Source organism: Phocoena phocoena, chromosome 21 (genome assembly GCF_963924675.1).
Source record: "Phocoena phocoena chromosome 21, mPhoPho1.1, whole genome shotgun sequence".
In the NCBI taxonomy this organism is placed as follows: Eukaryota; Metazoa; Chordata; class Mammalia; order Artiodactyla; family Phocoenidae; genus Phocoena; species Phocoena phocoena.
The window spans coordinates 23825553-23840329 of NC_089239.1; the positions used below are offsets into that span (position 1 = coordinate 23825553).

General features: G+C 43.0%; 1 protein-coding gene across 1 annotated transcript in view; it reads right to left on the minus strand.

The window, feature by feature from the left end:
- The window catches only part of STOX2 (storkhead box 2), a 102149-nt gene that overhangs the window by 822 nt on the left and 86550 nt on the right, over positions 1 to 14777 (minus strand). Inside the window, exon 3 of the mRNA XM_065900030.1 lies at positions 4381 to 6646. Within this exon, the coding sequence (XP_065756102.1) occupies positions 4381 to 6646 (2266 nt within the window). The remainder of the gene's footprint in view (positions 1 to 4380; positions 6647 to 14777) is intronic.

Sequence of the window (14777 nt, forward strand, 5' to 3'; positions counted from 1 at the left end):
TTGACTTGGTAGAAATATTTTATTTTTTAAAGGATTCTTATAGAACAGAGGTGGTTTAAAGGCTTTAGTATTTCGATTTCTCTTTTAGTTTTTCTAATTTAGAAATACTTGAAGTTATTTTATTGTTCCAAGAGGTTTATAAAATTTTACATGTCAGATATGTAGGGCAACAGCAGAAATAAGATTACTTGGCCTGATTGATCAGAACTGAATGGGTTTCACGTTCAAGGTCCTCAAAATGGTAGTAAGAAACATCAACTTATAAAGAGGTGGAAGAAACCATAATGATGCTCAGAACATCCACTCTACTGGATAGATTCAAGATGTATAAAATATTCTACATGTGGGTCCCCATCACTGACTGAAGGTCAAACTACATAGGGGACATCCTCACAGCTCACTTTCATTCCCATCCTAAACTGACAGCAATTCTGTCTGAACATTATACCGTGGCAGCCATTCCTGACAGGCTATTTCATCCTAACCCCCTTGTGGCCTTAAGTTTGCTTCTCATCAAAAAGCCAAGAGTTAATTGTTTAATAGGAATGTTGTTCACTGGCTACCAAAAAGACAAGTGGACCCTTCCTGACTGCAGAGGGCACGTCTGGAAGGTTAATACATTCATAGAAGTAACTTAAGTTCTCTCATGAGGCTTACCGTAAATCTGGGCGTGCCCAAAGAATACATCATCACTAAAGCAATGGAAAGTGCCAGACTTACCTACTTACCTGCTTTACACCTCCTCTAAGAAAATTCATCAGAGGTTTTCCAGGACTACAACTGAGGGTCAGGTGGAGGAGGGAAGAAGGCAATAGACATGTAGAACCTCAAAGAGGTCACGGCGCGTTCCTTCAGTTTCATTCTTAATCACAACGATAACTTTTTATGGCATTTGACTTCCTCATCTTTAAAACAGGGCGAGCTATGTGTCACACCTACTCACTGAGTGACTCAGAAGAAGAAGTAAGCGATAATGAGGAATCCGTACACCAAAAAGCTAGAGAAACACAAGCTATTTCTGTAGCACATCTGGCATCTGATCAATTAAGCAGCCACTGCGGGTAGGCTTGGGAATCTATACACTACTAATGCCGTCTTATTTCTATGGGAAAATGCATTTTGAGGTCTCAGGGATCCACTTTTAAACCAGCTTTTGAGGCGGGAGTTTAATTTATCAAGACCCTACTGTCTTCCAGGCACCATCAACACACATCATCGCAACAGATGGTCTAAGGTAGGAGCTCTCTGTACTCAGACCACCCTTGACCACGGCCAACATGTTAATAGTGATAAATACATAGAGCGTTCCAGTGTCTCCAAAGGGTATATCTCATTATTGCTGTGACACTGAGTACAATGTGCGACAGTCATATGGAAGGCTGTGGATATGATGGTGAAACAGTTCACGGAGATGGAAGGTTAGCAGTAACAATAGACCCCCAATTTAAAATTCCTTACTTTTTTAAAGAGAACTAATGGAGTGCGACATTAAAAATAACATCTCAGGAATTTATAGGCAGAAGAACGGAACCATAGGCCCTGCTGCGCCTCTTGCCGCACACGTTTCCCTTGGACCCACACTCGGACGGCACGGTACGCTGTGCAGACACATCCCTGGCAGCCTGAATCCCTCTGATTTTCATATTGTGATTATCAACCGGTTTTTGGCCTCAGATTTGGAATAGCAGGCTTTGCATGTCGGGATTTTTCATTTGCAATATTAGATCTCACAGCATAGTTTAAGTTTCTGCCTTGTTTCCTTCTCTCAGTGCCCTTTGGTTCCCGACAAGAGGGACTGAAGACTTTTGGAAATGTGGCTGAACGTGACCTCTGAGCCAACACTGAAGACTGAGAGTATGAAGATCATCTTTTCTGATTTTGATTTTTCTCTTTTTTTTGGCAGCGGGGACGAGGTTAGATCGTAGCTGCTCTGTCAATTACTGAAAAATCTGAGTAAACGGCCCACTTAAGATTCCTGTATCTCGCAGTGGTGGAGAGGTGTCAGCGTGATAATACTATACGGCTAAAATGCTCACGCTGGAGAATAAAACTCCCTGTAACTCAAATATTCTCCTTCGCAGACCATCTTCATACATCAGAAAGGTAAATTAGGGCATTTACTGAAGTATAGGGAGATACTTCAAATGAGATAAAATAAAATTTTAAAGTAGTTTAAAAATAGATATAGAAAATAAGTTTGTCACCCAGCTTCTAACCAAAGGATATTAATTACGAAAGGGGTAAAATTAGGAATTGTTCTGTAGATTCTCTAACTGCATGAAATTTACGGGTGATCTACCTTTTTCTGTAGAGAAAATTCCACCTAATAACACTGGGCAGATACATAGCTCCTGGGTGAAGACTGTCTCCTTAGGAAGACCTTTTTCTTCTACCAGGACAACGCATTTGACCTTGACTACATTATTAAAGCAACGCAAATAAACTTAGTTCAAGAAATAATCCCATTCATAAATTCCATATTCTGTACTCCAAATCTAGAGATAATAAAATATATCCTGTGGAGAGATTGGTTCAATGATTACATGAACGTTTCTTTTTACTTGTTCCCAAACAAAAACTTTCAATATTATGCAGTGGTAAAGTTCTGAGTTAGAACTCACTAAACTACTCTCAAGGTCTCCTTAGCAGCTATCTCTGGAGTATTGCGGTTTTCCCTCCGTGGAGGTCCAGGGGCCAAGAGGGCCAAAGGAATTGCTGGAAACTGGTGCAGAGAAGCATCAGGCAGGGAGGCTATATAATAAGAAACAGTAGAGCATAACGTCCAGGCAAATGACGCACACCTTCCATAAGCGATGGTACTGAACTTCTACCATCAATAGCAGACTTTCACTTATGCTTATCTGGTATCCCTACTAGGAAATCAAGAGGAAAAACAAGAGTTGAAGAGGGAAGTAGAGAGAAAAGAATATATAAAATAACTGGTTAAGATTCGATTTGGGATTAAAAAATATTTAGCAAAAATTACGTTTTAGAAAAGTCACTTAATAGGCCAGTAGTTTTCAGACTAAGTGCCATGGCCCCCCGTAGTCTCTTAGGGTCCTTGAGGGATGGGCAGAGGAGATCTGGGACTCCTGGTCTCCACTTTAACCAGAGTGCCATCTCTGTGGTTTGTTTAGACATTAGACTTCCACACATGTGTTAACTTGGAAAAGAAGGTTACACGACAATAAAAAAAAAAATTAATAATAATAATAAAAAGAACTAGCCCTTTAAGAAATAACAAAGGCCCAATAAGGGACAAACAGAATAACGATTCCCAATTCTGATTTTGGGTTGCTCTGTCCCCAAATTATCCATAGATAGAGTGAAATGATTACAACATAACTAATTTTAACTCTTAATAATTAAAATATATGAACTACATAATCATATCTTGGACTTGTTAAAATAATAAATATTGTAAAAAGTTGGGAATCACAACAAATGGGAGATGTCAATCTCTCAATGTTATTTCTGCATCTCAGAGTCACCAATCTGGAGTAGAATTTAGAAGCAGAATCAGGTCCCAAGTTGCTCTTGGAAGAGAAGGAAGAATTAAGGAGAAAAAAGGAAAGTTGCATAGACTCCCTTTTGCTTTCGAACCCCCTGAACCACTTCACTGCATTGAACGTGGCCATCGGGCACTGCACACTCTTAGCTGTCAACCTCTGCTGAATTACCAGCACCTACTGAAAAGAAGACACCACGATCAGCATGCCTAAATGGTGTTAGTCCTGCAGGAGGAGAAAGAAAAGTGCTGGCACATGCTTTGAACTGATGGCGCACAGGCCCCTAATCTTTATGTAACAGGAACAGGTTCCATGTGTCTGCAGACTTTTGAGCGTGAGAGGAAGATGTATGAGAGCAAGGGGCGAGGGCAGCATAAAAAGTCGGGATTAAAATAGTAACAGGCTTCTAGATCCACTGGAAAGGTTTTGAAATTGGCTATTATATTCTCATTAGAAGGACTCCCCATCCTTGAGTCAATCAAGTTATTCCCAACCCCTACCTCCCACCTCCACACTGACTACTCATTCTACTCAAAAAGTTACTATTTTTGAAGGATCTTTAAAAAACCCTTCCTTTATCAGCATGGTGGCAATATAAACATCGAAGGAGAAATACTGGGAAATGTTGGTGTTAGATTGGATGGGAAGGGGCCAACCCACCAGTCCAGATTGGTGATCTCTACAGCTGCAGAAACATTTGTTTCAATTCCTGAAAAAGAAGTCAGAAACAGGCTGTTAACAATACAACTCACACAACTCTTAACCCTCATTCACAGAACTGAGACTGTGAAATCAGAAACCTTCCGAGTTATTTTATAAAGCCCCAGGCCCCGGTAGGTGTATGTGTGTGCAGAGAGATGCCTCTTCCTACCGTGGGGAGTTGAATCCACTGTCCACCGTGATACTGCTGCTGTCCATGCTGTCCAGACGCGCCGAATGGGTGGCCCTCTGGTTGCTGCTGCTGTCGGTTTCCTTTGGGGCAAGGAGGGTGAGGTTCTTCTCAAATTTCCTCTGTAAGTCTCTTTCCTTCTCCCTTTCCAGGAGCCACTGCATGGTTCCCACATCGTCTCTGTTTTTCTCCTCCTCTGTGTTCTTGTTTGCCCCTTCCTCGGACTCATCATCATCAGAGACGTTGTAATAGTCAAAAGAGGCCTCCTGGTTCCCCACTGACTCCTGCTGACGCTGGGAAGCTGGCATGGCTTGTGGAGCCGAGGTCCCTAGGGACGGCTCCAGCTTCTCACATCGGCCTGGCAGTGTGTCCGCGGGTGTCTTCGGGTGAGATCTGAGGACGGACAGGCTTGATTTGTGATAGCTGTTTACAGACAAGGTGCTGTGAAGAGGCTTGAACAGTGTGTCTTTGCTGAATATCTCTTTCCTCTTGTCCAGGCCGCTGGGTTCAGCACCGTGATGCTGGATGAGGCGTCCATTGGCAATCCCCTCGGCCACAGCGCCCGAAGCCGCTGGGCCCCCGCCCGGCCCCTTTGGCGACTCCTCCTTGTGCCCTACAGGCTCCCTGGAGGGATGCGGGGCCTGCCTGTCCGACAGAGGCAGCTTTTTCACCCCTTCCGCCAGGGTCAGAGTGTCATGGTCCTCTTTGTTCTTTCCCAGAGGTGACGGCGCCGTGAGCACCGTCTCGCTGGAGGTGTTACACTGGAAATAGTCATCCGCAGCTGTTTTTGTTGGACAGGAGTTGAGTTCACCAAAGGATGGCAAACTCTCGGGCAGTTTGCCTGGCTCCAAGAGGCTGCAAGCACTGGGAGGTTCCTTGCTGCCACTGACTATTTCTGGAATACACACCTCTTTGTAGCTTGTGGACGAAATGTGAGCCCTTTGATGACTGACAGTCTGTGCAGGCCTTAAAGTACTGTCGTCAATGTAGGATTGGCTGGGGGTCTGGTCGTCTTGGCTACAGCCTTCAGCCAGGTCTTCAGGCATCCCCAGAGAAGAAGCACCCAGAGGACCTTTGGAGTTATCCATGGATCTGGACCTCTCCTTGGCCTTGTTGGATCTCTCATTCCTGGACCTTCGGTCCTGGGTATGGCTGTGGCTTCGGTGCACTTTTGAGTGGGAGCTTCCCCGGGAAGGCTCAGGAAAAGGCATCTCAGTTCTCCTTTTGGCCAGTTCCCCAGACACGTCCCATTCTGGAGTCATGGGGAAATGAGACTCAATCACGTTCGCGTTGCTATGCATGACGAAGTTATCACCTTTGTGTTCGATGATGAAGCAGCCTTCCCGGGGAGCCCTGGTAAGAGGATCGCAAAAGTCATACTCTCTTTCACCCGGGATGTCCAGACGGGAGCCATCTGACGGGTCTCCTTTGGACACTCGCGTCTTGCTGTGCGACCGAGACTTTCCGTGGGACTTGCGATGCGTCCGACTCTTTTTACTTCTTCCGCTGTGATGGGCGGAGGACCCGGCTTTACTCCTGTGCGCTTTCTCTTCTTCAAGTTTCTTCATTAGTGCAGTGTGCCGCATGACATTTTCCACGGTCAAGTCCGGGTTAATGCGCCTAATGAGCTCCATTTCCACCTCCCGAGGGATAGTAGTTGGCGTGTCCTCGTCTCGCAGGGGCCACTCTTCGGGAGGAAACTGGGCGGAAAAATTGGCTAGCTGTTTGGTCTTGTCTTTTTTAAAACTGAGCCGGAATAACTTGAGTCCGAATTTTTTGGACTGCTTTTCACTGTCTTTAGGTTTGGAGAGAGTTTCCGTCTTATACGAAAAGTTGACAGTATTTTTGCTCTTTTCAGTGGGTGGCACCTGGCAGAGGGAAGGAGGGCAGTACGGGTCTTTGCAGTCCTTGGCGGTCTTCCTCTGCAGGGTGGCCGTGTGCACGCCGTGCACATCTTCCCTACAGCAGTGGCAAGAGTCGCAGTGGTTCCTGGGCAACGTTCTTTCCCTGACGCAGCCTGAGGCAGAGGGCGTGATGGTCCCGGGCTGGGGAGAGGTACACTGAGACCTGTCAGGTATCCTCTCATCCAAATGGTACCATTTACTGTTAGTTCTTATGAGGGAAGGAGTTATGAAATAAGTCTGTGGGGTTACGATGAAGTAGCCATCTGGAGTCGGGTAGATCTTCCGCTCCCGGACCAGCGTGTTCAGCGTATGCCGGAGAATTTCTTGGCTTGGGGTGGGAACACCTGAAACCCAAAGGACACACTCGTGAGAATGAAGAGGGGACGTGGTGTTGATTCCGGAGTTTTCCAAGTATGCTCTGGACTGAATGGTCCCCCTGCCGACCCGATCCCCACGTTCAAGCCCCGAACCCCAATGTGACAGTAATAGGACATGGGGTGTTTGGGAGGTGATGAGGTCATGAGCGTGCAGCCTCTGTGATGTGGCGTTATGAGAAGAGCAGAGACTAAGCCCTCTCTCTCTCTCTCTCTGTGTGACTTGAGGGTACGGCTGTCTGCAAAACAGGAGGAGGGCTCTCACCGGACACCAAGCCTACAGGCGCCTTGGTCTTGGACTTCCCCGCCCCCAGAGTTGTGAGAAATAAATGTCTGTTCTTTCAGCCCCCCAGTCCATGGTACTTTGTTACAGTAGCCCGAACGGACTAACACAGAATCTAACTAATTTTGCAAGCCTCTAAGTAGTATCAGACAGAAACTAAGCAGGATTCACAGGTGTTCATTGAGTTTAGTGTGAATCCTAGTTTTCTCTGATAACTCTTATGGAATATTACTACCAACAGAACAGGAAAATATAAAGGCTGGGAAGTGAGACAGGGATGATAGATGGCGTTAGGTGGCTGCTGTTGTTAAAAACCTTTACTGAACTGAATCGTTAAAGACAGAAATTTTTTTTTGGCCTCCCGGCATGTGGGATCTTAGTTCCCCAACCAGACATTGAACCTGTGCCCCCTGCAGTGGAAGCACTGAGTCCTACCTAACCACTGGACCGCCAGGGAAGTCCCAAAGACAGAATATTTTTAAATGAAGAAAAAACGTTTTCGGTATATATAAATTTACAAAAAAGACTTTTTCAATAAAAGCAACTGGGGAAACAGGGTTGAAATAGCCATCTTGGTATTGAAAAACAAATCTAAAATACATAGAGGCTACCACGTACACTTGGAGTTACTCCACGCACTCATTTTAAGATTAAGTTTACTTAATAAACTTAATTTTATAAATTATATCAAAGGGCAACTAGACTTGACCATTGTTTAGGATGTACTCTCCAATTTTGAAATCATCACCTTCAAATTTGAAAGTGATTGGTGGAATTCAGGTGAGAAGTTCATCCTTGTTGGCAGGAGCCAGCAGGATGAAGGTGGTTTCTCAGATTCATAACCAGAGAGCTCTAATAAATACACCAGTGAAAGCTTAGAGGCTCTACATCTATCTGGTCACTGAGTCCCAAACTGCTGTCTTTGCTAGAATAGAAATTCCAGAAAAAAATCACAGATATTCCTTTGTACAGGGACTGATATCTTTTTCAAAGGGTTTTGTGTGCACGTTTAAGCATTGTCTACTTTGAGATAATTAAGAACATACATTCTTAAGAGAGTATAAATTCTCTAGGCTGTAGCGCATTTATTTTATTTCTTTCGTATTCTCCCTGCCTCAGTGCTAGGCAAATCACGGGTGATAATATTTCTAAGACTGACCTGAATGATGTCATTTGGAAATAGGTCAGGTTGAATCATCCTGGCAATATTCAACCGTGTCTGACCCACAAAAATGGCAATTTCAGTGGAGACTGAAAGCACGCCACCCCCCATTCATATGTTTAAGTCCTAAACCCCAGTACCCCAGAATGTGACCTTATTTAGACATGTGGTCTTTATAGAGATAATCAAGTTAAAATGAGGTCATTAGAGTGAGCCCTAAGCCACTATGAGAAGGGGAAATTTGGACACAGAGACATCACAGAGAAAAGAAGATGTGAAGAGACCCTGGTAGAAGGCAGCTAACTACTAGCCAAGGGGAGAGGCTGAGACAGATTCTCCCCTCACGGCCCTTAGAAGAAACCAACCAACTCTGATGATATGACTGTTTTAGAGAACTACTACAGCTGGTGTCACCTTAGGCAACTTGCTTAACCTCTCTGAGCCTCTACTGACTGTCATCAAAATGTGGACAATAATAGTACCTACCTTCAGAGGGTTGTTGTGAGTTTAAATGAGTTTAGTGTATGAAGAACACTGCCTGACACAGTGAGCGCTCATAAATGTTAGATATCAGTAGTCTCAACTTTGGGTCAGGATCCATGGAAACCCCCGTTACCTTCCAAGAACATTGTGTAACAGCCTAGAACAGCTGGGTAAGCTGAGAAGTTTAGGCTCCCCTAATCCTTCCAAAACTATGAAAGTGAAATACAAAACCACTGGAAACGGCCTGCAGTTCTCAAGGGGAGAGTCCATGTATGAGTAAGTTACATACCCATTTTTGTCACCCTCGTCAGAGGGCACCCATTGTGATCAAGGCAGAAAAGATAACACTGCTTCTGAATGACGTATTGTTTAATATAATTATTTAATTTTTGAGCTACACGGTTTCCTTTTTGTCTAAGGTTCTACTCTGGAGCAATGTATGTTGGTTTTTATGCAAATGTATGTTGGTTTTTAAGGCTGGTATAATAACAAATTTTTTTTTTTTTTTTTTGAGGTACGCGGGCCTCTCACTGTTGTGGCCTCTCCCATTGCGGAGCACAGGCTCCAGACGCACAGGCTCAGCGGCCATGGCTCATGGGCCCAGCCGCTCCGCGGCATGTGGGATCTTCCCGGACCGGGGCACGAACCCGTGTCCCCTGCATCGGCAGGCGGACTCTCAACCACTGCGCCACCAGGGAAGCCCAATAACAAATTTTTTAAAAAAAATTTAAGGTAGTTTCCGTACAAAACAAAAATGAGTGCCAATTGAATTAGTGATACAACCCAAGCTATATATTTGCAATTCGTGAGAGCCAACATCATACAGAAAATGCTTTGCCCATGAGAGGAGCAACTTAAAAGCAGCTTCTACGCCCCTGCTAGTAACGTTACTAATATTCTGCTTCTGCTGAACAACCTCAGGGGGCGCGAGTCACACAGAAATTTTTCAAACAATGGTAAGGCTCATTTAGAAGAATTCATGATTGACTGGTTTACGACGCTGCTATAAAAAAGGAAAGCTGGGCTTCCCTGGTTGCTCGGCAACGGGAGAGGCCACAGCAGTGAGAGGCCCGCGTACCACACACACAAAAAAAGGAAAGCTGGAGAGTTATTCATAAAAATAGCTATTACTATAAAACAAAAAATTCACTGTATTACAGAATTTGCTGATTGGAGGCCAACCAAGTGCTGATCTTAGAAAACTCACAAAACTATATGGAATCATGACTACAATGCAATCATGTTTACTTACCACTTTCTGAGTGTTCCCAAATGAAGGAATAAGAAAGAGTTTCCAGAGAGAATTTACATTTAAAGTTTTGATGTCTTGGATTTTCAAGTGGATCAATCAAATAATGTTTAATTTGAAAAAACAAATTAGAAACATTCCCTGTCCAATCCATTTTCCATACCCCTACCTGTGAGTTTTCAAAGCTTTACCTGAAAGTCACTGATATTTATGATTATTATTTTATTATTAAGCTCCAGTATAATGACTGGTATCTTCAACTGTCTATGAAACCCAGGATTCCACTGGAAACCTGTAGGGCTCAACTGAAAAGGGGATGTGGCTGTGATAGAGATTGTCAAGGTCTGCGTATTCCATCACTTCCGTATTCTAGTCCCAAAGGTCATCATGAGTTTGGATTTTGATAGCGTAAAGAGCAAAGGTAAGCTTTACACTCAAATAGAGCTGGAATCTGACCTCTCTCTTTTCCTACACTTTACATCTCTCAAAGCAAAAACAGATATTTCAATATACTGCATGCCAATGCGAGGTTATTTAGACTTATATACCACTTTAATCTTGCAAATCTGACAATTGTTGGAACAGAGCACATATGTACATGTTCTGTATGGTAAGCATTGTAGACTGAAAACTTAATGGGCTTCTTCGGATGATTTCTTCGTGTTTGTGAAGGACGTTGGCTGAGGGGGAATTCAGTAGGAAGCGATGTAAACGGATGAACTGGAGACAGAACACAGTACAGATAATGTTAGTCTCCAGCAAACTCGAAAGTCAACTTCAAGCCCATAAGCAGACTTATAGGTCTAATTCTATTCCCCTGAGGGTCAGCTTTCCTCCCGGGAAGATCCAGGTGTAATAACTTAACAAGTAGTAGTCCAATTTAAATGATCACTCTGGATGGATGAGGACCTATTTATTTATTTTTAAAATTCATTTACTTTTAATTGAAGTATAGTTGATTTACAATGCTGTGCTGATTTCTGCTGTACATAAAAGTGATTCAGTTATACATATATACATTCTTTTTTATATTCTTTTCCATTATGGTTTATCACAGGATATTGAATACAGTTCCTTGTGCCATATAGTAAAACCTTGTTGTTTATCCATTCCATATATAATAGTATGAGGACCTATTTAGAAAGCTGAGAAGCAGTAATTATTCTTTTCAAACCTTTAAAAAATATTCTTATTTCTATAATGTGAACTGGTATATAAAAGTTGTTTTCAAAAATTTAACCAATATAGGGCTTCCCTGGTGGTGCAGTGGTTGAGAGTCTGCCTGCCGATGCAGGGGACGTGGGTTCGTGTCCCGGTCCGGGAGGATCCCACATGTCGCGGAGCGGCTGGGCCCGTGAGCTGTGGCCGCTGAGCCTGCGTGTCCGGAGCCTGTGCTCCGCTGCGGGAGAGGCCACAGCAGTGAGAGGCCTGTGTACCGCAAAAAAAAAAAAAAATTTAACCAATGTAGAAAGATGATAAAAAAGTTTAAGTATCTGCATATCAGACATTTTTACTAGAAGACTTTTTAATAAAAAGTTTCTTTAGAATATGGATGTCCAAAACAGGAAGAGGCCAAAATCTAGACTATTCTTTCTATTTATAACATATGCATTAAAAATAAGAGCTTGAATGTTTTAATAATATTCAGTTAGACTTCAAAACTTTATTTTCAAGTAGTAAAATAATAAAAAGTAAACAGTGTTACCTTTAAAAAACAAAAAAAAAATATTTGAATCCCTCCAAAGTTTTAGAATTGCACTGAAATACATTTTTCAAACAGAATTTGAACAGTATTAAGTTTTCTAAATTGTTCTGTTCTGAAGTAACTTAAATGATGCGAAAGAAAAGCAGAAAATCAAAGGAAAAAAAGAAAAAAAGGAGGAAGAGAGATAAGAAAAGAAGGAAGGCAGGCAGGAAACAAAACTTCATTTCGGGAAATAGTAGTTTAAAATACAGAGCTACTGCTGAACAAAGTTTTAAATAATTACTACCTTGCCCTAAACCAGTGGTTGGCAAAGTTTTTCTGTAAAGAGCCAGATAGTAATAACTATTTCAGGCTTGATGAGCCATATGATCTCCCAGTTGCCACTATTCAACTCTGTAGCCTAAGGAGCCAAAAACAATATATAAACTAACAGGTGTGGCTGTGTTCCAATAAAACTTTATTTACAAAAACAAGTGGAGGGCCACACGCAGCCTGCAGGCCATAGTCTGCCAAGCCCTGCCCTAGACTCAGGTTTGTATGGTGTCCTTGCAAACTTCTAGGGTTGACCAATAAATCATCATATGAAAAAGGTTGTTAGCTCCTCTTGGTCCATCTGAATGCGAGGCCTTGGGATTTAGGGTCACTTACCATAAAAACTAGCAAAGAGTTGTTCTATGGATTTCTCTACAAAATATTCCAACTTAGTGGCACTGTTAGCAGCTGTCTGGCAGTGACCCACAATTACCTATTACATACTTGCTCTGTGTTCTCTATTTTTTTAAATGAATTTATTTTATTTTATTTATTTTTGGTTGCATTGGGTCTTTGTTGCTGCACGTAGGCCTTCTCTAGTTGCGGCGAGCGGGGTCTACTCTTCATTGTGGTGCGCGGGCTTCTCATTGCGGTGGCTTCTCTTGTTGCGGAGCACAGACTCTAGGCGCACGGGCTTCAGTAGTTGTGGCTCATGGGCTCTAAAGCGCAGGCTCAGTAGTCATGGGGCACGGGCTTAGTTGCTCCACGGCATGTGGGGATCTTCGCAGACCAGGGCTCAAACCCGTGTCCCCTGAACTGGCAGGCGGATTCTTAACCACTGCACCACCAGGGAAACCCTCTGTTCTCTATTTTATGGCCCTGTAATGGGAGACATGTAACCAAGTTTGGAAAAGCTATGGGATCTCTCGTGAACCTACATAAAAACAGAGGGATTTTAAAAGCAGCTGGGATGTTTGATGTCAGAAGAGGCTACCCAGGTAAAAGGCCAAAAAGAACAGCCTTCCTTCACAAGAGCATTAGTTCATGAACACATTTGTCCCCTTAAGTAATCTCACCTGGGATTCTCTTATCTTACTATTGAACGGGAAAGGAGTTGCCTGGAAGTTAACAGAGAAAGACAGACAGTGAAGAATATTCAGAAATAATAAAATGTTAGAAAATTTAAGATAATCAATAGGTTGAAGGGGTGGGCTCACGTCAGAACTTTTAAAGAGTACATGTAATTTCAAAACATATTACCGTCGACACTTGAACAAGGCAGGGGTTAGGGGCAGCGCTCCCCGTCGTGGTCAAAAATCCGGGTACTGCTATCTCTGCCTCAAAAACAGAGGAATTGATAAATGACTCACCCAAGGGCAGGAAGCTGAGATAGTCTGGTTTTGATTCCACATATCGTGATCTCTAATTGAACACAAACATTCCCTTACCCTTAGTTAATTTAAAGATCTATGAAAGGAAAATACAGATACTAGATTTATTGAAAAAAATTCATGGATAAATGAACTCGCACAGTTCTAACCCCTGTTGTTCAAAGGTGATAATTAGAAAACCCCAAAAGGAGGGGAAAAAATCACTGGGAGAGAAATATGAAGTTCCTTTGGGGCAACAGGAAAAGTGGGGAGACTCAACACGGTGGGTGACTATTTAAAAGTAGTCCCTCTGCCGTCTCCCCATGGGTGGGGTGCATTTCCCTACACCTTGACTTTGAGTTTGGCCAGGTTTGCTTTGGTCAATGAAATGTTAGTGGGCGTGGCATGACCAGAGGTCTGAAGAGCCCCAAAGCCCCTGGACTTGTTCTCTTGGGCCTCTGCCACCCCAACGAGCAGAATAGGTCCCCTTCTCCAAAGAGGACGGAGTACAGGTGGAACAGTCACCTGGCAAGTTCCAGCCTGGACCAGCTGACTCGTGGAGAACCCGCAGACCCACGAGCTAAATAAATGTTCATTGTCATACATCACTGATGTTCTGTAACTGTTACCCAGCATTTGTGTAGCAAAAGCTAACAAATGCAGCCAACAGCTCATTTTACTGAGGTTTAAGGTCTCTTCTAGGTCGAATGAAAAATATGTCAAGTGTTTGTCGCTCATTTTTAACGTAAGCTCTGTTTCAAGCTAGGTATGGGTTGAGATCAGGCCAAGTTGGCAAACTGGTGGCCCAATAATGTGTTTTATTCGACTTGTATGTCGTCAGCATACACATGTTAAAATACACACACACATGCAAATTGCCATTATTTAAGGAAATTTATAGATTTCACCTAAAACTGTATTTCCAGGTTGTCTTAAAAAATTAGATTTGGCAACTCTGGGAGGGTTCTATATTTTTTGGGGGGGCAGATACAATACACTGGAGCTGAGTAGTGGGCTGCTTCTCTTGAGACAGGACATGAGAATTCCTCAGCTTATCACCACTCCTAACATCTTCTAGCACTGGAGGCATCAGATACTATTCATACAGTGGCTGGGCTATTATCTTCTTTTTATAATACTTAAGAGAAAAAGACGATCCTGCAATCCCACTCCTGGGCATATATCTGGAGAAAATTCTAACTTGAAAAGATACATGCACCCCAATGGCCACAGCAGCACTATTTACAATAGCCAAGATGTGAAAACAACCTAAGTGTCCATCAACAGATGAATGGATAAATAAGATGTGGGGTGTGTGTGTGTGTGTGTGTGTGTATTTTCTCCCCCCAAAAGAATATTACTCAGCTGTTAAAAAGAATGAAATAATGCCACTTGCAGCAACACGGATGGACCTAGAGATTATCATACTAACTGAAATAAGTCAGACAGAGAAAGACAGATATATCAATATTACTTATATGTGGAATCGAAGAAAAGGATACAAATGAACTTATTTACGAAACAGAAACAGACTCAAAGACATAGAAAACAAACTTATGGTTACTAAAGGGGATAGCAGCAGTGGGGGGGGGGTGGC